The 23,032-nt window shown below is 57.0% G+C and overlaps 4 protein-coding genes across 6 annotated transcripts; 2 read left to right on the top strand and 2 right to left on the bottom strand.

The window, feature by feature from the left end:
• Positions 1-43: 43 nt before the first annotated feature.
• On the bottom strand, positions 44-6,609 carry LOC115654995. Of its 2 annotated transcripts, none has more exons than XM_030569943.1 (4): positions 6,521-6,609; positions 3,907-4,117; positions 3,223-3,655; positions 44-535 (listed from the first exon to the last, which is right to left on the bottom strand). In XM_030569943.1, the coding sequence occupies exons 2-4, from the start codon at positions 4,108-4,110 to the stop codon at positions 492-494; spliced, it is 681 nt and encodes a 226-aa protein (XP_030425803.1). In that variant the 5' UTR covers positions 4,111-4,117; positions 6,521-6,609; the 3' UTR covers positions 44-491. The 2 variants fall into 2 exon arrangements, with proteins under 2 accessions (XP_030425803.1, XP_030425804.1); XM_030569944.1 differs by lacking the exon at positions 6,521-6,609 and adding an exon at positions 4,575-4,782.
• A 130-nt stretch (positions 6,610-6,739) lies between these two features.
• LOC115654997 (ubiquinol-cytochrome-c reductase complex assembly factor 3-like) lies at positions 6,740-8,686 on the top strand. The gene is made up of 2 exons (XM_030569947.1): positions 6,740-6,958; positions 7,105-8,686. Exons 1-2 carry the CDS (start codon positions 6,839-6,841, stop codon positions 7,237-7,239), a joined length of 255 nt encoding a protein of 84 aa, XP_030425807.1. The 5' UTR covers positions 6,740-6,838; the 3' UTR covers positions 7,240-8,686.
• Positions 8,687-9,413: 727 nt separating this feature from the next.
• On the top strand, positions 9,414-10,505 carry DMAC1 (distal membrane arm assembly complex 1). Its single transcript, XM_030569945.1, has 2 exons — positions 9,414-9,807; positions 10,349-10,505. Exons 1-2 carry the CDS (start codon positions 9,609-9,611, stop codon positions 10,405-10,407), a joined length of 258 nt encoding a protein of 85 aa, XP_030425805.1. The 5' UTR covers positions 9,414-9,608; the 3' UTR covers positions 10,408-10,505.
• Positions 10,506-14,051: 3,546 nt separating this feature from the next.
• On the bottom strand, positions 14,052-21,599 carry UBXN1 (UBX domain protein 1). Of its 2 annotated transcripts, XM_030570353.1 has the most exons (10): positions 21,507-21,599; positions 19,658-19,742; positions 17,478-17,531; positions 17,256-17,377; positions 16,798-16,876; positions 16,416-16,607; positions 16,170-16,221; positions 15,652-15,768; positions 15,025-15,205; positions 14,052-14,377 (listed from the first exon to the last, which is right to left on the bottom strand). In XM_030570353.1, exons 2-10 carry the CDS (start codon positions 19,711-19,713, stop codon positions 14,328-14,330), a joined length of 903 nt encoding a protein of 300 aa, XP_030426213.1. In that variant the 5' UTR covers positions 19,714-19,742; positions 21,507-21,599; the 3' UTR covers positions 14,052-14,327. The 2 variants fall into 2 exon arrangements, with proteins under 2 accessions (XP_030426213.1, XP_030426214.1); XM_030570354.1 differs by lacking the exon at positions 17,478-17,531.
• Between the last annotated feature and the right edge of the window lie 1,433 nt (positions 21,600-23,032).

Here is a 23,032-nt window from a genome sequence, read left to right as displayed (position 1 = left end):
TTCCCAGGGCCTTGCCAACCACTTCACAGTGAGACACCACAGCTAGGACAGGAACCTTTTATTGCTGAGCTCAGCAGGAGAGGAGGGGGCACCTTATACCCACCAGCACAAACCCTGCAGGCAGGGCCCCCAGCTCCCCTGAGCCTTGGGTCCCCACTGTCCATACAGAGCAGGTGCCCAGTCTGGGCCCCAGCTCCTGGAGGTGGTGGGGGCAGTGCGTGCCCCATAGTGCTGCTGTCCCAGATCAAAGTCAGGCTGACTCTTACTCACAGATGAGGGGCACTGGATCCAGCCAAGAGGGTGCCCCAGGCTGGTCTTATTCTGCCCCCTAAGGTTCTGGTGGCAGGGGGCCCATCCCCTCCTGCTGCTGTCCAGCTCCTGGGGAGGGTGTCCTTGGTCCCTGAGTTGCACCCCCCCGACAAGGCTACAGCTGGGTCTCTAGTGGGGTCTGGGGCGGGGCGGGGAGTGGGGTCCCCTCTGCCCTGGCAGCCTCACAGCAGCACTTCATCCAGGCTGCTCTCCAGAGCAGTGGCCCCTGAAACAAAGCACAGGGAGAGGCCTGAGGTCAGAGCCTGTGGAGCAGCACTGGAGGCAATGTGGGGCCCTGTTAGAATAATATCTATTTAAATACTAAGGCCTTCCCCTCTGTGCTCCCCAGGCCCCTCCCCCCAAGCTGAATGCTCCTCCAACCCTCCTCCCATGTCCCTAGGCCACTCTCCTCCCCTAAGCCTCACCCTCAGGAGAAGCTGCCAGCCCAAGCTCCATTAACCATCCAGCTCCATGCCAGCAGCGTTAACAGATCCCTCCCCAATGCCTCCCAGCCTGGTGGCTTTAGCTAACTCAAACTATAGGTGGGGGGCAAAGCCCATGGGGCCAGGGCCATGGCAGAGAACGCCCTGTCAGCTGCACTCTCAGAGGGCCCCAGCTCAGACATCCCTGCTGATCACAGTCACAGCAGGATGGCCCAAGGAGAGATGCAACAGCCCCTTGGGCAGGACAGTCCCAGGACTTGATGCGTCACAGCCACCCCCTTAAGCTCCGATCAGCTGGGCGCTCAGGCAGTAAGTAAGCTGTGGCATCCTGTGCCAGTCCTCGCAGAGGGCACCTTGCAATAGCATGAAGAACATCTGAAAGGTCCCTACCCCAAGGGAAAGGTCATACGAACACAGGAGCTACCATACGGGGTCAGAGCAAAGGTCCATCCAGCCCAGTATCCTGTCTCCACCAGTGACCAGTGCCAGAGCTTCAGGGTGGGTGTATGGAACAGGGCAATGCCGGAGAGATCCACCAGTGTCTGATTCTCGAGCTTCTGGCAGTTAGAGGTTCAGGGACACCCAGAGCATGGGGCTGTGTCCCTGACCATCTTGGCTAATAGCCATTGATGGACCTAGCCTCCATGCATTCATCTAATTATTTTCTGAATCCAGTTATACTTTTGGCCTTCACAACATCCCCAGGCAATGGGTTCCACAGGTGTGAACACCTCCTCTTGCTTGTTTTAAACCTGCCTATTAATTGCATTGTGGGAAAAGGTACAGGGCACGGTGTCAAATCTGGCAGGGCACTGCTCTAAGGCGGCTGTCAAACAGCAACTCACTCATCCAAGTTGTGGGCCCTGGGGATAAGTGGCAGAATCATTCCCCCAGTCAAAGAGGCAGAGAGTGTCAGGCCAGAAGGGACCTTTAGATCATGTAATCTGCCCTCCTGTGTAGCACAGGCTGGAGAATGTCCCCCAGCACTCCTGCATTGAGCCCAATCATTCGTATTTAACTGAAGAGCCTTCCAGAGAGGAAGCCAGCCTGGACTGAAGATGGAAACTCTGCCCCTGCCCTGGGGAGCTTGTTCCAATGGTCAATTGCCTGTCATGGGACAAATTTGGGCCTTGTTTCTAACTTGAATTACTTTGCTTCAGCTTCCAGCAACTATTTTTGTTCTGCCTGCCTCTGCACAGTTCGAGCCCTTCCCTAACTGCTGTTTTCTCCCCGCAAAGGCCTCAGACACCTGAGCTAAACAGGCAGAGTTCTTTCAGTCTCCCACTGGCGGGCGTTTTCTCCTGCCCTCCAGATCCCCTCCAATTCTCCAGTGTGGCCCTCAGAGCCCCAGGATCAGGCTCACCAATATGCTGTACAGAGGAAAATCCCTCCTAGGGCTTGTCTGCTCTTGGAAATTGACCACTAGCTATTTCGGGATAAGCCCCATGTGGACACTGGGCGTGGACTGAGATAAGCAGGATGACGGCCCTCTCACTCCAGAATGTCCAAGGACATTTCTAGGCGCTGACAAGCCCTTCCCTGCCTTTTTGCCTCCTATAGCTCCTCTGGCAGCTTCCCTCAAGGCCCCAGCAGCCCCCAGGCCTCGGCAGCCAGCTGGATCCCCTCCACACTCCCCTCACAATTTGACCATGGCTGAGGCACTGAATGGAGATGGAGAGCAGGTCCAGCCCCACACCCTGACCCCCTAATAGCCTCATAGATACACTGAATGGGGGAGGAGCTCCTGCAGCACATCCCAGCCCCCAGAGCTTTATGGGGCCACAGTCCCCTCCCAATGGGGCTCTCGCCATGGAGGCTGGGAAGCCCAGATCCTGAGGTGCCTCCAAAACAAAGGGTTCTGGTCTGTATCCCGGGGTCCTGTTGATCCAGGCCCCGGCCCTGGCCCCCAGACTCTCCCAGCCCCGCCCTGCCCCCAGGCTCTCTCAGCCTTGCCCTGCCCCCAGACTCTCCCAGCCCCGCCCTGCCCCCAGGCTCTCCCAGCCTCGCCCCCCACTCTCCAGGCCCCAGCCCTGCCCTCCAGACTCACCAGGCCCTGGCCCCGGCCCCCAGACTCTCCCAGCCTCGCCCTGCCCCCAGACTCTCCCAGCCTCGCCCCCCACTCTCCAGGCCCCAGCCCTGCCCTCCAGACTCACCAGGCCCCGGCCCCGGCCCCCAGACTCTCCCAGCCTCGCCCTGCCCCCAGGCTCTCCCAGCCTCGCCCCCCACTCTCCAGGCCCCAGCCCTGCCCTCCAGACTCACCAGCACCCGGCCCTGCCCCCAGACTCTCCCAGCCCCACCCTGCCCCCAGGCTCTCCCAGCCCCGCCCCCCACTCTCCAGGCCCCAGCCCTGCCCTCCAGACTCACCAGGCCCCGGCCCTGGCCCCCAGACTCTCCCAGCCCCGCCCTGCCCCCAGGCTCTCCCAGCCTCGCCCCCCACTCTCCAGGCCCCAGCCCTGCCCTCCAGACTCACCAGGCCCCGGCCCTGCTGCTTGCTCCTCTTCATCAGTGAAGAGCTCGTCCTGGCCCTCCAGCAGCAGGAAGTCATCTGGGGGCCAACGCAGCTCCCCGCTTTCCACCTCTCCCACCTCTGTGGGTTCCACCACAATTGATGGCAGCCGGGCCTTCCCCTGCACTGGGCTTCCAAGGGGGCCCTCGCATGGCTTCCTGGGGGGAGGATCTTTGCACATCTCCTTGCACGGCCCTTCACATGGCTCCATGGAGGGATCCCTGCACAGCTCCCAGGGAGGAGTGTCCTCACACAGCTCCACGCATGCCACCTCGCACGGCTCCCTTTGAGGATCCTCGCACATCACCTCACACAGCTCCTCAGGGAGACCTTTGCACAACTCCTCGCACAGCCCTGTAGGGGCGCCTCTGCCCATCTCACATGGCTCCAGGAAGAACTAGGCACAGCGGATAAGGGGGTTGGTTTGGGCGCTGCGGGAGCCTAGCTACCCAGAGACTTGGAATGGCGGGGTGGGGGGCAAGGCAGGGCAGTAAGGCCCTGATATGAGAATGGGGATTTGGATCTGATCCACAGGAGATGGGGGCAGTAGTGCAGGGGGTTCTGTCCTGAGGGGCTCACCTAGCTCTCCATGGGGGCCTCATCTCAGGGGACCCAGTGGGGGGATGTCTCAGGAAGGGGGTGTCTCACCTGGTTCTGTGCGGGAGGCTCTGTCTGGATGGGGCTCCTTCCCACTTCTGATAGCCACTGCATCTTCTGGTCAGTGCTGTGGGGCCAGGCCAGGCTGTTCCGCCCTGGGATCGCCACAGGTAGCTGGATGGGGGTGCAGGCCTCACCAGGGGTCAGCACTGCCTGGGATGGAGCACCACCACAATCCAGAGTTCCTTCAGCCATGGCGATGCTGGGGATAGAAACTGGGGGTCAAAGCTAGGAATGGCCCCGTCTCCTTCCTCCACCCAGCCAGGGTTAAGCCCCACGACTATTTCCCAGGATCCAAGCCCTAAAGTTCAGACACCTCTGCACTGGGAATTCAGGCCCTTCACCAGATTGTTGGGGTGGGGGGAGAAGAGAGGATTCCCCACACCACAGAATCCCATATACACACACTGGGACTCCTGGTCCTACCACTGTAGGGGATCCCGAGCTTCACAGACCCCACACAGAGGGGCTCCCAGCCCTTCCCCTGGGGGGGGAAGGAGCACTTCCCTGCCCCAAAGAGCCTCACTGTGACACCCCCAACCCTTGCCAAGGGTCACCTCCCCCTTTCAGCTAGACTATCACCTCCCTTATGGGGACAGAGAGAGTCTGTGCCTGCGCTGACACACACACATCCTGCAGCACCCCGGTCGGTCACTCACCATCAGGCGCTGCCCTGGGCCATTGCAGGATGTGTGGGGATTACAGGGCCCAGCAGTCCCCAGGGCAAGGAGCTGACAGATGCTCCAGGCGCTGTAAGCGCTTTGTCCTGACATCAAGCTAATCCTCTGGGCACAACAACCCTATGGTGCAGAGGGGAGGGGACTGGGATAGAGGGTTGGGGGCTGGATTCCCCTAGTCAATGCTCCCTGCTAGGACCCTCTGCATTGTCAGTGCCCCCCAACCTGATAAGAGCTCCCCTGCTGGGCCCCCCTGTATTCCCAGCCCTTGAATCCCCCCTGCATTCAATACTCCCCACCCCAGGGAGAGTGCTCTCCTCTTGGATCCCCTCCTTCCTGGACTGCATTCTCAGCCCTGGGCCCCACCCCACCCCATCCCCCATACTATGAGGACTATCTGCTCCAGGGAGATGTTCCCACACCCTGCACCTACAGACTAAGGTGGGAGCCCAGACCAGATCGGGGCAGGGACAGCTGCTGCCCTGGGCGGGAGTTGTCCCAGGACATGGATAATTACATGAGGGGAGGATTGGAATCAGGGCTTCAGTTAATCATCCAGTGACCTCATGGGAACTGCCCAAGCAGCTAACTGGCTGCCCTGGAGGTGGGGGAGCTCTTTAAAGACCAAATGGGGGACCCAGATCTCAGCCTCTGGCATGAAGCTTGCACACCCCAGCTAAGGGGCAAGGCCACTGGATCCCTGGGGCTGCTCCAGCCATTGGGGGGCAGGGGAAGAGAGTGAATCAGCAGATGCAGGTTGGCTTTCACCATGAACTGGGTCAGGGCAGGACTGGATTAGTTTGTCAACCATGGAGCAATGAACAGGGTCCCAGAGCCCCTGTGATTGGGAAGGCCCCACCTCAAGCTTTGTCCAGTTTCCAGGCCACTCCATGGCCCCATTTCCCTGTCATGCCCAGGTCTAAGACAGCCTGATTACGTGACTCCCAAAGTTTAAAGGGGCCTTAATGGGATTAGGGTGATGAGCCCTGGACAGATTAGAGAGGCCACCATGGGGCACATTCACAGCATCATGGGCTGTGGGAGAAATACCCGCACCCCTTCCCAGACCATTCTCCATCATTACAAACCACAAGATGGGGAGCCTCAGAACCAGTGATTTGCCCACTGAGGAAAGGGGACAGAAGTTTGAGTGCCCCCTGCTCCCACTTGCAAGTGCGAATGCTTCCCAGGGAGGACCAGGGCACAAATCCCCACCCCCTTCCCCTGCCTGGTGGAGAGGGACCAGAACAGAGCTGCCTTCACGACAAAGGGTCCCCTGGCCAGGTGCAGCCCTGGGATTGATCAGATGAAATCCATTTGGCTCATTTGTGTCTCCCTAATGCACTGCCCAAGACTAATGCAGAACAGGGTCAGCAGAGCCCTGATGCAGGAGGTTTAGGGGTTGTCTGAGGGAAGCCTGGAGTGGGGAGGCCCAGTCACAGGAAGAGGCAGGGGGAGGGGTCAGTGGAACTAACTACCGAGGAACTAAGGCCTCCTAGCTGCTGAGCATAGAAGCAGCCTAGGCAAAGCAAGACCTGCACAAATACATTCCCCCATCTACACTGCAAGGGACTGACTCCTCTGTGCCTCTCCAGACCGGGCTGCCTGGGCAGGTAAAGCCTGTGTAACCCCCTGTCAACTTGCTTCCCTCCAACTGCTCTCTGAGGGGGCGAAGCACGTTTGGGGACTTGGGTGCCTGCCCAGTGGGGACCAGCGCAGGCACAGTGACCTAGGCACAAAACCGCTCCAGCCCTTTGTATGATGGGGGAGCAGACACCTGGCCCGTCCCAGCCCCACACCACCCCTCTTTATGCTGGATGGTTTGGCGCACCCACGCCCCCCTGCCCTATGGTGGGAGATCAGGCCCTCTGGCCCAGCGACACACCCTCTCTGCAGTGGGGGAGCGGCTAGTCTAGCCCAGTACACACCCCTCTCTATGGCATGTAAATCCTCTGATCTCTATGGTTGCAATAGGACGCTCTGGCCCACCAGTCCCTCCTTTCTATGGTAGCAAATTTCGGACATTCGGGCCCCACTCCGCTGTCTCGCTATAGTAGCAAAAGGAGGCGCTCTACCCACAGCGCATGCTCTCTATGGTGGTGCCTGGCTCACACCGCCTCTCTATGGCAGCATGACAGGACGCTCTGCCCGGACCCCTCCCGCACTCTCTCTGGTACCTTCTGTCTGTCCCATCCCCCGGGGGCCAGAACTCTGTGGCCGCTCAGGGTTTTTCACACCGCGGCCCAATGGAACTCCTGCGACGCCTGGTGCTCGGGAGCCTGATGGTGGCCGGGACCACGGGGCTGGGGGTCGGGGCCTGGGCGCTGGTAATGCCGCGGGAGCAGCGCAGGCGGGAGATAGCCAAGGTGAGGGGGCCTGGAAACCAAAATGTCTTGGGTCAGGGAGAAGGGAACTAGAAACGGCCGCTCCACTCTCTTTTCAGGGAGATGGGGGAGGTCTAGAAACCACCAAACACCTCGCGCCCCCCCCGACCCCTCCCTTCTCTTCTCAGGAGCTGCAGGAGACAAACCCCGTGCGCTGGGCGGAGACGCGACACCAGAATGAGCGGGTAATGGCAGCGATCAAAGAGGCAGCTGAAACAAATGAGAATGTGGCCCGGCGGCCTTCACCGGACTGGAGCAAGTGACACCTGATCATCTCCCTCCCAACTGGGAGCCAAGGCAACTGGTCCTGAGACCCCCCTGAGGTAGAGCAGGCTGCATTTTCCATTCCTGAAGCCATCTGTGGTCTCCCACAGGCCAGAATGGGATGAACACTCCCTGGCTGTCAGCTGCTGTTATGATCAGTGACCATTATGCTGACGGGGGGGGCCCCTCTGTCTCTTATTCCCAGCCCCCCTCTGTCTCTTATTCCCAGCCCCTGGTTACACCCACTGGGTATGGGGGTCATGCAGATCTGACAGAGCAAAAACTACAGTATGGGGTAAAAAAGCAGCATTTTCAGGTCTTTAATAAACTAACCTAGTAAAACCTTGTAAAGACCCATCTGTTGTTGTAGTTAAAGCAGCTGGTGCAATGGGGTTGCTGCCTCTTATGTTAATCATCATGCCTCCCACAGAACTGAATTTTGATAATATCCAGGCAGCTGGTGGGGGGTAGATGCCCCTCCCAGCAGGCTAAAAACTGCACAGGCTGATACTGTTATTCCTCCACCTTTCCCACTCTGGTATTGTGTCTTATCACCCGGTGAGGGTTTGGCTTTTCTATTGCAAGATTTTTGGTGTAGGGTCTGTTATTTGCTCTAGGTCTTTAAAGCCCCTAGCAGAATGGGATCCTGGCTTGACTGGCCTTCAGCAACAGAAACATTAAGTAATTGTAGCTTTATGTTTCCTTCTGTCAGTTTGGTGTACCTACTTCTCATGGTATACTGGGATTGTGCAGTTGGGGTAGGGGCCAGCTCTTCCCCATAGATCCCTGATGGGAGCTTCTAGATGTAGAGAATGCTGTAGTCCATATTCTCAGCAGCACAGGCTATCATGAGTGTAGTACACCTGCCTCCTCCCCTCTATACTGACTTCCCCTAAGTTAAACTCAGGGCCTTGGTTCTTATCTTCATTGTGCTCCATGGCTGAGCCCAAGTTGCCTAAAGCTTGAGGACCAGTAGAGCAGAGCACTCTGCTCCTCAGGCACAACAGAACTCTGGCATCAGTTTGTCTGTACAAGAGACAGTGCTTCCCAGGGGGCTGATCCCAGATTGTAATAAACTCCCCCAGGAACTAAGAATCAACCCCAATTTCCCCATCTTCCACTCCAACGGTCTGGGCCACATCTCCAACCTGCCTTTGCGAACATCCGCACATAGAATATATCATCTCTAAAAAAACCCAGCCATAATGATAGCAGTAACAAAAATCTTCCTTTGCTCCTCCTTGTTGAAAGAACCAGCTGTGGCAAATGTTAGTCATATCACTTAATGCATCATTCACAAAGAAGCCAGATACCCCAGGGAATAGGACTGTATAAGAACCAGAATGGAGCAGAGTTGGTGCTACTGCAATACAAAGGAATAATGATAATGTTGAATAATAGTTGTTAAAGTTTTTGATATAAATAAAAAACTACTTAAGCCTCCTGTTGCTTTGTGCCCTGGCCTGTGCCCCTTGCTCTGGTATCGATTCAGACTGTACTGAAGGAACCATGTTTGATTATTTATAGGATAATACCAGTAAAGGGTGAGACCTGTATCAATAATGTACACTATTAAAGGCAAAACAAAACCTTGCAACAGCTACTGAGAATTCCAAGTTTTCCAACCCAAGTTTATGCTCATGCTGTGTTCCCCACAGCACCCCTGCTGGGGGAGTCTGGGTCTGGAGTACCTGTGAACTCTCACAGTCAGTAATCCTGTCCTGCTTTCTACACTACCCCCTGCTGGAAGCCAGACCTAGAGTATCTGAGAACTCCCTCCCTACAGCTCACCCTGCTGGGAGAGGCTGGAGTAGCCAGGAGCTACCCTCACAGCCAGCGCTCCTACTCCCAGATGTTTGTATAGCTGGGGACATGTAATGGTTCTACCTCAGCCCCACAGAGAGCTTGTCATGGGGACCTAGCTGTAGGGCTCTCTTCAACTTTCCTCATCTTCCCTGCGGTGCAGCCTGGGCTCCAGTTCCTCTGGGAGCAATGGAGCTGTCCCAGGAGGAAAGACTGTTTCCATCAGGGTATGCCCAAGAGGGGCCTTGGACAGATGCAGTCAAGGACGGACGGGATCTTGGGAAGGGCAGGTGCTTCAGAGCTCGGAACTATCCGCCAGTAGGCGACACTGACACACGGACAGTAGACGTTGAGACACCGCACCCTCTCGGGAAGGGCTTGCTGTTCAGGTCTCCCGCTCCCTAGAGCCCTAATAGGCCGGGCCAGTACTTCCGGGGGTCAGGTTCCGCTTTGTTACAAAAGTCTCTGTTGCCGGTTTCCTTGCCACCTGACGGACTTTCCGGTCCCCAGTGGGCGCCGCCATCTTCGGAACCGGCTACTTCCTGCTGCTCCTGTCCCCGCCGCCATGTCTAAGGCCCTGGAGCAGGGCAAGGAGGCCGCGCCTCCGCCGAAGCCGCTGTTCGGGAGCTGCTGGAGCTGCCGCATCCTGTCCGGCTCGGCGCTGATCGGGGCCGGGTACTGGGTCTATCTAGGCCCGCGCAGGATCATGAGCCGGGGCAACGCCCCCTCCGCATGGAACATCGTCCAGCTCTCCTTCGCAGTCAGTGAGTGCGCGTCAGGGGTCACGGCGGGGTCAGGGGTGGGCAGAGCGTGACCCCATCTCTATGGGAACCGTCCCACACGTCAGTGAGAGCTGGGGTCACAGGTCGTATTGGATGTCAGGGACCTATGACGCCATTGACCTGGGGGGCAGGGGTTATAGGTCACCCTAAGGACAGGGTTCAAGGGCCACACCAGCTACATGGGACTAGCCATACAAATCACTCCCCTTAGGGGCAGTCCAGCCTCTGGGGTGGGGAAGGGTCAGTGGCATTGCCCCATCTCTCTGGGACTTGGAGGGGTCACTGAGGTCAGGGTAAGGGGGATTATAGGTCATAGAGGGGTTAGGATAACTTCCATGGCTCCCGCTACTGCTATTTCTATGCTGGCTTTAAGGAGCATATGGGCTCATGACCTAGCAAGTCCCTACCTACAGGGAAACTACATGTTAACCACCCCGTTTAAGTTTCTGGGGGTCATGCCCTTAAGGGGAGAGTCAGTCCTATACAGCCACTCCCTGATCTCTCCTTCCATTCTCCCCTCCAGGTCTCGTCTGCTGGGGCATAGTCATCCTAGCTGATCCAGTTGGCAGACAGAAGAAGTAGAACAAACAAGGCAGGACAAGGTGCAGCTGCTGCCTCCATCAGCACTGGCCAAGTCAAACAATGTGCATTTGGGACAATAACATGAATCCAAGAGAAAACTGTTTTCCTTTTCTTACTATGGTAGCCTCCCAGTGGTACCTGGGAGAGAAGAGACCTACCCCAACTCCCCCATTACTACAATCCCCATCTTCCTCTCCACTAAGCTCCAGCTGCATGCAACCCTTCCCTCTCTGCTTGCCTTATGCCATGGCAGCTCCCCAGACTAGCTCCTGTTTATGGGATGAGCTGTGACAGTATTTCTCCCCCCTGTCTTGACTCACTCTGTTCATTCCGGCATCCAGTTCTAATTTAACCTCCTGCTGCTTTGAACCCCCCTTGGCTCCAGCTAGGCTCTGCTCAACAAGAACTGGCCCCATTGGGCCTGGACTCACAGTAGTGTGGGGAAGGAATTGCATTTCAGTCTATGCTAGGAAATAGTGTCTCAGAAAGACAGAGGGATAATCAGCTGACTAGGAGCTCCTAGTGTAGTGCTTTAGCCAAAAGGGATGATGTGATCCTTGGCTGTATGAACAGGGGAATCTCATGTCAGAAAAGAGGCTTTATTCCCTCTGTAGCTGACACTAGTGCAGCCACTGCTGGAATACTGTGTCTAGTTCTGGTGTCCACAATTCAAGCATGTGAATAAACTGGAGAGGGTTTGGAGAAGAACCACAAGAATGATTAAAGAATTAGAAAGCCTGCCTTGTAGTGACAGACTCACAGAGCTCAACCTTTTCCGCTTAACAAAGTGGTTAGGAGGTGACTTGTAAAAGCAGCAAAGAATCCTGTGGCACCTTATAGACTAACAGACGTTTTGGAGCATGAGCTTTCGTGGGTGAATACCCACTTCCTCAGATGCATGTAAGGTGACTTGGTCAGTCTAGAACAGGGATCGGCAACCTTTCAGAAGTGCTGTGCCAAATCTTCATTTATTCACTCTAATTTAAGATTTCGTGCGCCAGTAATGCATTTTAACATTTTTAGAAGGTCTCTTTCTATAAGTCTATAATATAGAATTGGATGGGTAGGGTTCTGTGGCCTGCTTTGTGCAGGAGATCAGACTAAGGTCAGAAAGGACCAATGTGATCATCTAAAGTCTATGAGTCTATAACTAAACTATTGTTGTATGTAAAGTAAATAAGGTTTTTAAAATGTTTAAGAAGCTTCATTTAAAATTAAATTAAAATGCAGAGCTCCCCAGACTGGTGGCCAGGACCCAGCCAGTGTGAGTGCCACGGAAAATCAGCTCATGTGCCGCCTTTGGCACCAGTGCCATAGGTTGCCTACCCCTGGTCTAGAAAGTACTGACATGGGGAATGAAAATTTCATAGATGGCTTTTCAATATAGCAGACAAAGATCTAATAAGATCCACTAGCTGGAAGCTGAAACTAAACAAATTCAGACTGGAACTAAAATGCAGATTCAACAGGAGGGTGATTAACCATTGGAACAAGTTATTCAGGTCTGGAGTGGATTCTCCATCACTGGAAATTTTTGGCCAAGTTTGCAAAGGCCTTAGGGTCAACTTGATAGCATTTCTGTGTGGAACATGATCACTTTTAAATGCCACTTCTGGTCAAATCCAAAATTTCAGGGTGTGTTGTAAGCATCAAAGGCCAGAAAACCAAAAGGGGGGGGGGGGGACGACACAAAGCCCCAGCCTATTAATGCTTCTCATATAATACCCCATCTCTGCTCACTCAATAGTGTAATGTTGACAGCCTGAATCATTTCTATCAGACAGAAATAATGGGGGCACACAAAGCTATTGGTATAGGAGGGAAAATGGAGGACACTGGTGTGAGAATGGGGGCAGGGGTAGTCCCTGAATTCTCCCTGTCTAGGGGAATTTCAGAGGAGATGGGGAAGGTGGCAGCCAGGCAGCTTTTGGGGAAACTCAGCCCGCACAAGCTCCAAAGTGGGCATCCCCCTTGTTAAATCTGACAGGATGCTTTTCTCAAATCCCCTCTAGTTCAAACAGGGATGCATTCAGGGATGCTTGAGGACCTGCGGTCAGGTCAGACCAAGTGAGCACAGTGGCCTGTTACTAATCCAGACACGCTGGACTCAGCCAGGGGCTGAGTGGGCTTTCCCTCCCCAGTTGTACTGGAAGTGTTTGGAATTCAGCAGCTGCTGGGCAGCATGACCGGGAAGGTGCTAACAACAGATAATGGAGAGAGGGTCAAATTCTGTCGTTAATGCTGAGAGCATGCAGCACCTAGTGCTTAAAGCAAAGGGCCTGCTGGGTTTTAGTGCTGACCCAGCACATGACCTCAGGCAGTGGCACTGAGCCAGCAAACTGGGGAGGGAAAAAGGGATGTGGAGAGTAAAGGTTCCATCCTGGGAGCAGCATCTACTGCTTTAAATACTGATTGCATCCTCAGCCCAGCACCCCCAGCAAGAACTGAGCTGCTCCCTGCCCCCTCCCGTATTCCCAGCCAGGCTCTTTTCAGGAAGGCTGCCATAGTCATTCCCTTTCCACAGGGTTTGGATTATGGAGGCTCCCCCCAGCCCAACTGCAGGAACATCTGCTCCAAAAGGGCCCCATAACTCAAGCTGCCCAGAGTGTCCCATGGGCTGCTGCTCCTTCAGGGAACAGAGCCTTAGAATGGGCCCCTCAGCCCTGACTGCTTGGGCAGAGTCCTGGGACACAGGCACCTTCTCACTTGCCCTCTGTTAAATTATCACCTTCAACAGCAGCTTTGAAACCCCATTCCAAGTCCAGGCCAGTGGGGCAAAGCCCCCAATGGGGGTATCAACAGCAGCCTGGCTCCTGCCTATACCCACTAATTCCCTCAGGCTTGGGAGGAGGGTAGGAGCCGGACCTGCCTAGCCACAGCTGTTTTGCATCTCCTCACCTATGCAGCTCCCTCCTACTTGGTAGCAATACTAGCTCTGCTGAGGGGAGCACACAGCACCATGCACCAGGGCAGGAGAAGGGGAGTCGCAGCCCATTCAACCCCCAGGGCTATACCTCAAGCTCTTACTGACCGTGGGCCAGCCCTGGGTGTCACATCTCACCTGGAGGATAGTATGGTGCTGCACAGCAAGTACCCCCTGTCCTCCCCACACCCTAATGCTGCACTGGAGCCAGCACTGAGAGTACGGGGAGAGCACCTCCTGCAGAGCTTGGACTTTTCTTTGCACTATCCCCTCCCCATACTGCCCCCATTGGGCACGTGGGTAGGACCAGATCGCACTGTAGGGGTAGAGAGAGCAGAGGAGTCTCTCCCCATAAACTGCCTAGGGCAAGGCATCTTCCCTACCCAGGCCTTTCCCCTCTGACTTCTCCAGTTTTCCCTCCCAGCCTCTGTCTATGCAGCACTTGCCACAACAGACCCCACTCTTGGCTGCAAGGCATCTGTGCAGCACCCGGTGTGACAATCGGATCCCCGACTTCGTTACTGGGGGTGATAGTGGCAGCGGCATTATCTGTGCAGCATCTGGCACAACAAATCTATGACCCTTGGACTATGAAGCTATACTGGGGTCCCCTCTTGGCTGGTGGGGGTCTGCTCAGAGCTCAGCCTGCTGACTGCCCCCTCCAGCTCAGCTAGGGCCTCCTTCCTGTCACCCACCAATAACAGCATGGGGGAATAATGGGTGGCGGCAGCAGCAGAACAGATGATGTTTATTAGTGTCCCTAGTGCTGGGGCTCACGCTGTGGCACTCCCCCAAGGAAGCTGGACACACACACCCCCGCAGCTGCTATGCTGGGTTCCAGTCCTGGGAAGGCGAAATGGTCAGTCACTTCTCTGGGCTCAGTCGGGCAAGGGGAGGGGCAGAACCACGGTGTGAGGGTGGCAGAGGGAACCACAGGAATCCAGGGCCGGGGTGGGGAGGGAGCTCCGGTCACAGCACGCATGAGCCAGGGCGTCGTTCAGCTGTTACACTTCTTGGCCACTATGAGAACGGCCGAAGGCACCAAACCTGTTGGGGCAGGAGACAGGCTGAAGCCAGGAACCGGGTGCATATGTGTTGTGGGGAGAAGCAGTGTCCACTCCTGCCCCTGGGGCTGGGCAGGTTTGATCCCTGACAGTGGGAGTAATTTCAGCAGGGGGGTCTGAGCTGGAAGGGCCCTGGGTGTTCTGTGGTTTGCATCCTCCCCCAAGACCCTGTGGTGGCTGGTGCCAACAGCTGGCGCAGCTTCCACTGCGCAGAGAGCCTACAGGGCCACAGCCTACCCTGCCCAAATGAGGACAACTGGGACAGAGCTGGCTCTTGCAGTGGGTTCTCTGCTTACAGCTCGGGACCCTGTCCCCAGCAGCACCACCCACAAGCAGACTCTGTGCCCTCCCTTCTCTGATGGGGGCCCCAAAGGAACAGCTGGATGGTCCTCAGTCGAGTCTCCAGCCCAGATCTGTTCTCAAAGGACTCCCCGCTGTTGCTTAGTGGTTGGAGTAGTGGGGTCGGAGTCAGGACTCCTGGTTCTGTTCCCCAGCCCTGGAACAAGAGTGGGATCTAGTGGGTCAGAGCAGGGCAGCTGGGAGCCAGAACTCCTGGTTCTGTTCCCCAGCTCTGCTGCTAACTGTGCCCTCAAACCAATCACTTGGCCTTCCCCTGCGCTCAAGGCTTACCTAGCTCCTGCAAGGGCTTCTCCATGTCCTCGTCAGTGAAGATGCGGCGGGGAAAGCTGGTGAGGAGGTGGAAGGGCTCCCCACCATCCTTGCGGTTCAGCTCTACGTACAGCCGCACTGCTGCCAGCTGCTCCTTGGCCTTGAAGGTCTGCGTTAGCGACGTCCCGTCTAGCAGCCTCACCTGGACGGAGGGCAGGAGCGGCTGAGTGCAGGCCCCATGGACGGAGGGCAGGAGCGGCTGAGTGCAGGCCCCATGGACGGAGGGCAGGAGCGGCTGAGTGCAGGCCCCATGGACGGAGGGCAGGAGCGGCTGAGTGCAGGCCCCATGCCACAGTGGGGCAGCATGCTGGGAGGGCCAGTCTCCCTGCATTAAGAGGAGAGCTGCCTGTGTTCTCCTTGTCTTGCAACCCCTGGGTGTGACCTCAGAGATAGGGGGCTTCCTCTGGAGCTGCAGCAGCAAGCCAGATCAGGCCACTATCCCAGTAACTGCCTGGGACCCCACCGCCCTTCCCAGCAAGGTCTGCTGTCTGCACCCACCCAGAACCCACAGCAGGGTGGACTGGCATGTGTCTAAGGAGCAGATGGACGAAGCACAAGAGTCTGTGGGGCTGCCCCCTACCCGAGTACCTGTATTCGGCACTGGTCATACTCTCTCTTCGTGGGCGGTTCCTGGCTGGGGGATGAGGGCACCGGTGTCTCCTGGACTGGCTCAGCTGGGGCCTGGGAGCTGCCACCACCTCCGAACTGGATGGGAAAGGTACACAGAGTAGGACAGGCACCAAGATGCAAGTGGGTTCCCCTTCCAGGCCCAAGCTGGTTTCACCAGGCTGCCCTAGGGACCCCACCCACCCACTCCCTAGCACTCGCACAGCGCCCCCTGCCACACACACCCATACCCAGCAGGCACAGGGCAAAGTCACGCCCAAGGCATCTCCCTCCCCACATATAGGGCACTGAGCATGGGCTCTCACAGGGTGAATGGGACCCACCACAGCCCCACCCCCTCATCAGCCCTTCCCCATACAGCCTAAATCCACACACACTCCACAACCTCTTCACACACTCCTCCCCCAGCTTAAGGGACAGCAGTGGCAGGAGCCACCATGGGAGGCCTGGATCCTACCCAGCCACTGCTGCTCACCCACCTTCTTGACTCGCTCTGCCTTGTCCCGCTCGATCTTCTCACGCACCCGCTGCCTGCAAGAACAGGCCTAGTTAGAGGTGGCAGCATAGCAGAGGGTGTTTCTGCTGCAATGTCACAGCAAGGGCAAGTTCCATATCTACATCCACGCCTCCCCCTTTCCCCAATGTACCCCATTCCACTGCCCACCATTCCCTCAGTCTTCACACGCTCCCCACACATCCCCATCCCACTCTCCCCGGGCTCTCACTTGGCCAGCTTCTCCTCCATCTTCTCCCTGCGCCTCTCCTCTGCCATCTTCTTCATCTCATCCTCCTGCAACTTCTGGCGGATCATGGAAAGCTCCTGGCCCTGCTTGCGCCGCTGCTTCTCCCGCTCAATAGTCTCCCGCTTCTCCCGCTCCTCCCTCTCCCGCTGCTTCTGTGCGATCAGCTCCATCATCCTGCAAGAGGGACAGGAGTGGGCACCACCTTCCACGGCCCCTGCCCCCACAGGACCCACACCCCTCAGAGACCAAATCCCCCTTGCTCCAAGAGCTATGCTTCCCAGCATGCCATGCAGTTGGCATCCCAGGGGGACAGGTCTCTCCCTGCCAGCCAGGAAATCAGAGGGGTGGAGGGGGGCCTTCCTACCGCTTGGTCTGTTCCCTCTTCTCCTCCTCAGTCAAGGGGTGCTTGTCATCTCCTTCCGCCGAGCCCTCCTCCACAAGATCTGTAGAGAAAAGCCTCCATTATCCTCTGCTCAGAGGCGAGCACCCCCTGCTGCCTACACAAGGTACACAGGTAATGAGCAAAGCACTAGGGCATCAGGGTGGGACCAGGATCCTTCAGAGCCCCCGTCACTCCACGGCACAAGCGTGTGAGCCTGGACCACAGCAGGGCTCCCAACCTGCCCCTCCTTCAGGCAAAGCCCATCCCCTGAGTCAGTGGGATCCCAGCACAGGTCGAGGGGGTCACTCAAGGAAGGAACAGCCAAGAAGCAGCCAAGATCCTGGTGCATGTGGCCACAGCTCAACCTAGAGGATCCCATAAGTTAGGGAAAGTTGCCCCCCCTCCACCCAGCACAGGCAACTCCCCAGGGCTGTTCAAACCTGCTCTGGCTTCCACAGTCTCAGGGGTGCTTCCCTCGGGTGGCTCCTCCGTGCCCAAGACATGGCCCTGGGGAGGCACATATGGCTCATCCACGTCAGGGTCATTCTCATGCTCCATGAGCCTTTTGAGGAGGGAGAGAGAACAAGCATCAGCAGGGGGAAGGCGGAGTCACAAGGGATGGAAACGCAGACAGATCGAGGGGGAGGGGGACTCCAACACACCAGTCCATGGCCTGCTCAATGCCTTGGTTCCCCGTCAGCGCCAGTGCCTTCTCCCTAAAAGAAACAGACAGCCATGGCTGAGTTCCACCCAGGAGCTGCACAGCTCTATCACTGCCCCACTCCCACAGCAGCATCGTACCCATGAAATGCTTCATAGACCAGAGACAGATGGACAGCTCAATGGGGTGACCCAAACCGCCACTGTCCAGGCCCTGAGAACAAACCTGGGTCTCCTCCTCTCCAGCCAATTGACAGAACATTACCCCAACCTGGAAAAGACACCACAGCCACCAGTGTAACATCAATCCGCGAGCCAGGGACGAGGGGGACTCAGCAGGAAACACAGAGGAGCCACGTGCTAGGCTGTATAACTGGAGCAATAATTCACGCTGGTGGAGGCACTGGAAGGACTAGAATACTGTCTGCTTCAGGGCTGAGCCAATCATTAGATATTGGGAGCTAAGGTGAGGCCTTCACGGGGCACATTGTCCTCCAGCTCCTTACTCCTTTGGGTGCAGAGGCACAAATAGTTCCCTTCTCCCTCCCCCCAACCCCCAGCGCTGGCCACTCAAAACCCTCCTATGGACTAGGAAGGCCTACCCAAGAGCAGGGAGGTGACTTCTCTTCTGCTCATGGCCTTGGTGAGATCAAGACTGGAATCCTGCACCAAGATCTGGGTGCTACCTTTGAAACTGGGGGCTTGGCTACACTCGAAACTTCAAAGCGCTGCCGCGGCAGCGCTTTGAAGTGTGAGTGTGGTCGCAGCACCAGCGCTGGAAGAGAGCTCTCCCAGCGCTGCACGTACTCCACCTCCTCATGGGGATTAGCTTGCAGTGCAGGGAGCCGCGCTCCCAGAGCTGCGGCACTGTTTACACTGGCACTTTACAGCGCTGTATCTTGCAGCGCTCAGGGGGGTGTTTTTTTCAGCCAAGGCCTGGGTGTTGCGCCATTGAAGGTGAAGAGAAGAAACTCAAAAACAATTTGAGGGCTGAAGAAAACACCTGACGGTGAGAGATTAAAAGAGCTCAATCTGTTTAGTTCATTAGAAAAGAAGACAGAGGTGATCTGACTAGAGCATACGTAGTGGGGAAAAATTAGCCGGCACTAAAGGACTCTTCAATGTAGCAGAGACAGGAAGAACAAGAACCAATGGCTGGAAGCTGGTGCCAGACACAATCCAATGAGAAATTGCACGTTTTTCCCAGGGAGGGTGATAGACCATTGGAACAAGCTCCGCAGTGCAGGGGTGGATTCTCCATCTCCAGTCCAGGCTCGCTGCCCTTCTGGAAGATGTATTAGTGAAACACATGTGATCAGGCTCAACGCAGGGGGAACTGGGAGACATTCTCTGGCCTGTGCTATACCACAGGGCAGACTAGATGATCTAATGATCCCTTCTGGCCTTACCCTCTATAACAGCTTCTAGGAATCCTCTGAAGCACGCTGGGAGCCAGGGCTAGAAGGACCCTAGTTCTGCTCTAGTTGGTCCATTGCTAGGGAACTGACGCTGCTGCCCCCTACATCCAGCTTTGATACATGAAGCAGATTTGACTTCAAACAGATCCTGCTGTTTGCACTCACTGGCTTAGTTCCCAGGCCGGTCCCCTCATACTGTTCATGAGGGCATGCCCAAGCTGCTGGGGTTGTGAATTCAAGTTAAATAACATCAAACTGGCCCCAGCCCCTGCTTTGATTCGGTATTACCAAGGGGGTGCAGCACAGGCATCATTGCACAGTGTCTCCGACACGTGACACAGCCAGTCTCCAGCCTTGTCCCAGGGGAACGTTGTATATGCATTACTTGTTTGCAGTCTGAAGAACTGGGGGAGTGGAGGGAAATGGGGATGGGCAGAGGCATTATCCCTGCTGTGCTGGTGGGGAAATTGAGGCAAAGGGACAGGACTCCCAGTCCCCATCCTCTAACCCACTAGACCTCACTCTCCTCCCGGCATTGGGGATAGAATCCAGAAGTCCTGCTCTCAGCACTAGATTTTCCCTTCCCCTCAAAGAGCATTCCCACATTGCACCAGATCCCGCCATGCTGCCATTCTACAGCCATAGGCCATGACCCCCCAGTCACTGGTAGGGAGCATCCTGACCTGGTCAAGATGCAGTGGCAGCTAAGGCAGCCTGTGGACACCTGGGAGGGGAATGAGGGGATGGAGGCGGGGCACACGTACGCTCTGTTCTGGGAGAAGCCCATCTCGATGAGACTCTCCAGTGCTGTGCACTCCATGATGTGCTGCTCTGGACCGAGCTATCTCTCTGCAAAGGGAAGAGAGGAAGATGATGTGTTACGGGGCAGCTTCAAGAGGATCGGTGGCTGCTAAAGGACAGAGTGGGACAACTGGAGAACAGGATGTAATATGTGGCACATTCATTACCTGAGAGGTTCCTTGGGCCTGGACCCCACACTTCTCCCAGTGCCAGGAATAGAACCCAGGAGTCCGGGCTCCCAGCTCCTATTAGATCCCACAGACACCATGGTCTCACATAATTGATGCTGCTATGGTGGGATTCACCCCAGGACTAAGCAGCATCACACAAGAGGGTTACAGGTAGGTCAGGGGGCAAAACCCATGGCAGACAAGGGCAAAGGAGCCACTTGGGCTGTGCCCAGGTCCAGAGCGTTGTCCCTGAAGAGGTGGCCAGGAACCAGAGAGGATGGTGTGATCCCATTTAGCCCTCCTCTACCCACTGAGTTAAAGGGCCCCTTAGACCCTGCAACCAATGATTAGATGCACCCAGGTCACAGCTACGTTCATGCCCTGGCACCGGGGTCCACCCTCCTCCGCCCCCCACCTCTGCATGGTTGGTGGCGCACCCTCAGGCAGAGACTCCGTCTCATCCCTTCTTTACAACCCCCACCCCCAGGCAGAGCCCTCCACACCCCTCATATGCCCCTGTATCTCCCCCCACATCCCCCTGCAGAGCCCCCCAAGCCCCTGTATCTCCCCCCACATCCCCCTGCAGAGCCCCCCAAGCCCCTGTATCTCCCCCCACAGCCCCCTGCAGAGCCCCCCATCCCCCTGTATCTCCCCCCACAGCCCCCTGCAGAGCCCCCCATCCCCCTGTATCTCCCCCTGCAGAGCCCCCCAAGCCCCTGTATCTCCCCCCACAGCCCCCTGCAGAGCCCCCCAAGCCCCTGTATCTCCCCCCACATCCCCCTGCAGAGCCCCCCATCCCCCTGTATCTCCCCCCACATCCCCCTGCAGAGCCCCCCATCCCCCTGTATCTCCCCCCACATCCCCCTGCAGAGCCCCCCATCCCCCTGTATCTCCCCCCACAGCCCCCTGCAGAGCCCCCCATCCCCCTGTATCTCCCCCCACATCCCCCTGCAGAGCCCCCCATCCCCCTGTATCTCCCCCCACATCCCCCTGCAGAGCCCCCCATCCCCCTGTATCTCCCCCCACATCCCCCTGCAGAGCCCCCCATCCCCCTGTATCTCCCCCCACAGCCCCCTGCAGAGCCCCCCATCCCCCTGTATCTCCCCCTGCAGAGCCCCCCAAGCCCCTGTATCTCCCCCCACATCCCCCTGCAGAGCCCCCCATCCCCCTGTATCTCCCCCCACAGCCCCCTGCAGAGCCCCCCATCCCCCTGTATTTCCCCCTGCAGAGCCCCCCATCCCCCTGTATCTCCCCCTGCAGAGCCCCCCATCCCCCTGTATCTCCCCCCACATCCCCCTGCAGAGCCCCCCATATCTCCCCCCACATCCCCCTGCAGAGCCCCCCATCCCCCTGTATCTCCCCCCACAGCCCCCTGCAGAGCCCCCCATCCCCCTGTATTTCCCCCTGCAGAGCCCCCCAAGCCCCTGTATCTCCCCCCACATCCCCCTGCAGAGCCCCCCATCCCCCTGTATCTCCCCCCACAGCCCCCTGCAGAGCCCCCCATCCCCCTGTATCTCCCCCCACAGCCCCCTGCAGAGCCCCCCATCCCCCTGTATTTCCCACGGAGTCTCCCCTGGCGGGGCCGGGCTGAGGGATTTTGGCGGAGCAGGTCCCGGCGGGGGGCGGTGTCCTGGGGACTCACCCGGTCCGACTACCGGAGGCTCCGCGCCGGAAGCAGCGAGACTCGAGCAGCCGCCGTGTTTGGTCATGTGAGGGCGGCAGACGGCAACCTCCCAGGGACAAACGCCGCCGTTCTGCGCTCCTCCTTAAAGGGGCAGAGACCCGGAGCGGAGTGGGGCTTAGTGGTTAGAGTGGGGAGCGGGGAATCAGTGTGCCTGAGTTACATCCCTAGTTCTGCCAGTGATTCACTGGGTCACTCGGGGTGAGTCACAGCGCCACTTACTGCCTCAGTTTCCCCACATCCAACTTAAGAACCAACCCATTAATAGCTGCCTGAGCCACACGCCAGACAGGGGGTCCACAGAATAACCAGGACAGAGAGAAACATCCAGCCATGCCCTCTCTAGAGTGACCCCCTTTCCACCTCATTCAGTGGATCTTATCTCGGCCTCCCCACCGCAGGAGCTGTCAGGTCCCAGGCTCTGTCTATATCACTGAGCCTATGCCAACATAATCTGGTCCCCATCACCAGAGCATCTGACTGCCTCACAGTCTTTACTGCATTTGTCCTCACACACCCCATGGAAGTAGAGCCAGGCTATTATCCCCATTGAACAGAGCAGGAACTGAGGCACAGAAAGACTAAGTGACTTGTCCAAGATCACACAGTAAGTCTGTGGCAGAGCCGGGAAGTGAACCAGGTCTCCCAAGTTTCAGACTAGTGCCCTGACCAACAGACAATCCTTCTTCTCTTGTGGAAGCAAGCCCCCTGGTGTCAGAGGAGAGGAGTGATGACCCCGCTGCCCATCCCAAAGCTTTTGACTCTTTTAGGGCTTGTCTGCAAAGTGAAGTTATTCTGGATTAAGGTTGGGTGTGAATAGCACAAGGGCTATTCTGGAGCAGCTTACCAGGCAGCTGCTTTTACTCTGGAATAGCTGTTAGTCAATCTCCCCAGTCTAATGAGGACAAGCCCATTGTGTGCCAGGGCCATGTGCTGCTGAGGAGACTCTGTTGCAGCCCATAGTCTGCATCCCATCTCCAGTCCCTGTGGGATGCACATTGCCCAGGGCCCCATCAGTGAATGGACACTGTGCTAGGACATGATCTCTACAAACTCAGCTCCCCACTAGATTCCTCGTGATCTACTTTGGTACCTTAAATCCACTCCACACCCAGCCCAGTAAGGTGGCCCCCTAGTCAGGGAAATGCAGAGCAAAGGAGATATTTCAGGGGGCCCAGCTGCTGTTACTCCAAGATAGATGTGGGGGTGGCACCCTTATTTTACCCAGGGAGATGGGAGCTGAGACAAGGAGCCTGATCTGAACCAGGGGGGGTGAGGTCTTGGGTGAGGGGTGGAGTCTCTTTGCTCCTCTCTTGGTCTACGGGGCAAGTGGAAGAGGAGATGAGTTTGCTTTGAGGGCACATGTGGTGTGAGATGGGGCTGTGAGAGACATCTCTCTAACCCAGCATGACACCGCTCAGGTTGGAACATCCCAGCTGAGGCCACAAATGTTTCCTCGGTGATGCCTTGCATCTGGAACCTGCACA

Source organism: Gopherus evgoodei, chromosome 7 (assembly GCF_007399415.2).
Source record: "Gopherus evgoodei ecotype Sinaloan lineage chromosome 7, rGopEvg1_v1.p, whole genome shotgun sequence".
In the NCBI taxonomy this organism is placed as follows: domain Eukaryota; kingdom Metazoa; phylum Chordata; order Testudines; family Testudinidae; genus Gopherus; species Gopherus evgoodei.
The sequence above is the reverse complement of the archived record's forward strand: the minus strand, read 5'-3'. Positions and strand labels throughout refer to the sequence as shown.

Excerpts from the sequence above, each read along its gene's own strand:
- LOC115654995 (XM_030569943.1), bottom strand. The coding sequence starts at position 4,110 with ATGGCTGAAGGAACTCTGGATTGTGGTGGTGCTCCATCCCAGGCAGTG. Across the intron at positions 3,656-3,906 it reads AGCCTCCCGCACAGAACCAG|TTCTTCCTGGAGCCATGTGA; the intron begins GTGAGACACCCC and ends CGCTGTGCCTAG. Across the intron at positions 536-3,222 it reads AGCAGCAGGGCCGGGGCCTG|GGGCCACTGCTCTGGAGAGC; the intron begins GTGAGTCTGGAG and ends GCTTTGTTTCAG.
- LOC115654997 (XM_030569947.1), top strand. The coding sequence starts at position 6,839 with ATGGAACTCCTGCGACGCCTGGTGCTCGGGAGCCTGATGGTGGCCGGG. Across the intron at positions 6,959-7,104 it reads GCAGGCGGGAGATAGCCAAG|GAGCTGCAGGAGACAAACCC; the intron begins GTGAGGGGGCCT and ends TTCTCTTCTCAG.
- DMAC1 (XM_030569945.1), top strand. The coding sequence starts at position 9,609 with ATGTCTAAGGCCCTGGAGCAGGGCAAGGAGGCCGCGCCTCCGCCGAAG. Across the intron at positions 9,808-10,348 it reads CCAGCTCTCCTTCGCAGTCA|GTCTCGTCTGCTGGGGCATA; the intron begins GTGAGTGCGCGT and ends TCTCCCCTCCAG.
- UBXN1 (XM_030570353.1), bottom strand. The coding sequence starts at position 19,713 with ATGGAGTGCACAGCACTGGAGAGTCTCATCGAGATGGGCTTCTCCCAG. Across the intron at positions 16,608-16,797 it reads AAGAGGGAACAGACCAAGCG|GATGATGGAGCTGATCGCAC; the intron begins GTAGGAAGGCCC and ends TCCCTCTTGCAG. Across the intron at positions 16,222-16,415 it reads ATGGAGGAGAAGCTGGCCAA|GCAGCGGGTGCGTGAGAAGA; the intron begins GTGAGAGCCCGG and ends CTGTTCTTGCAG.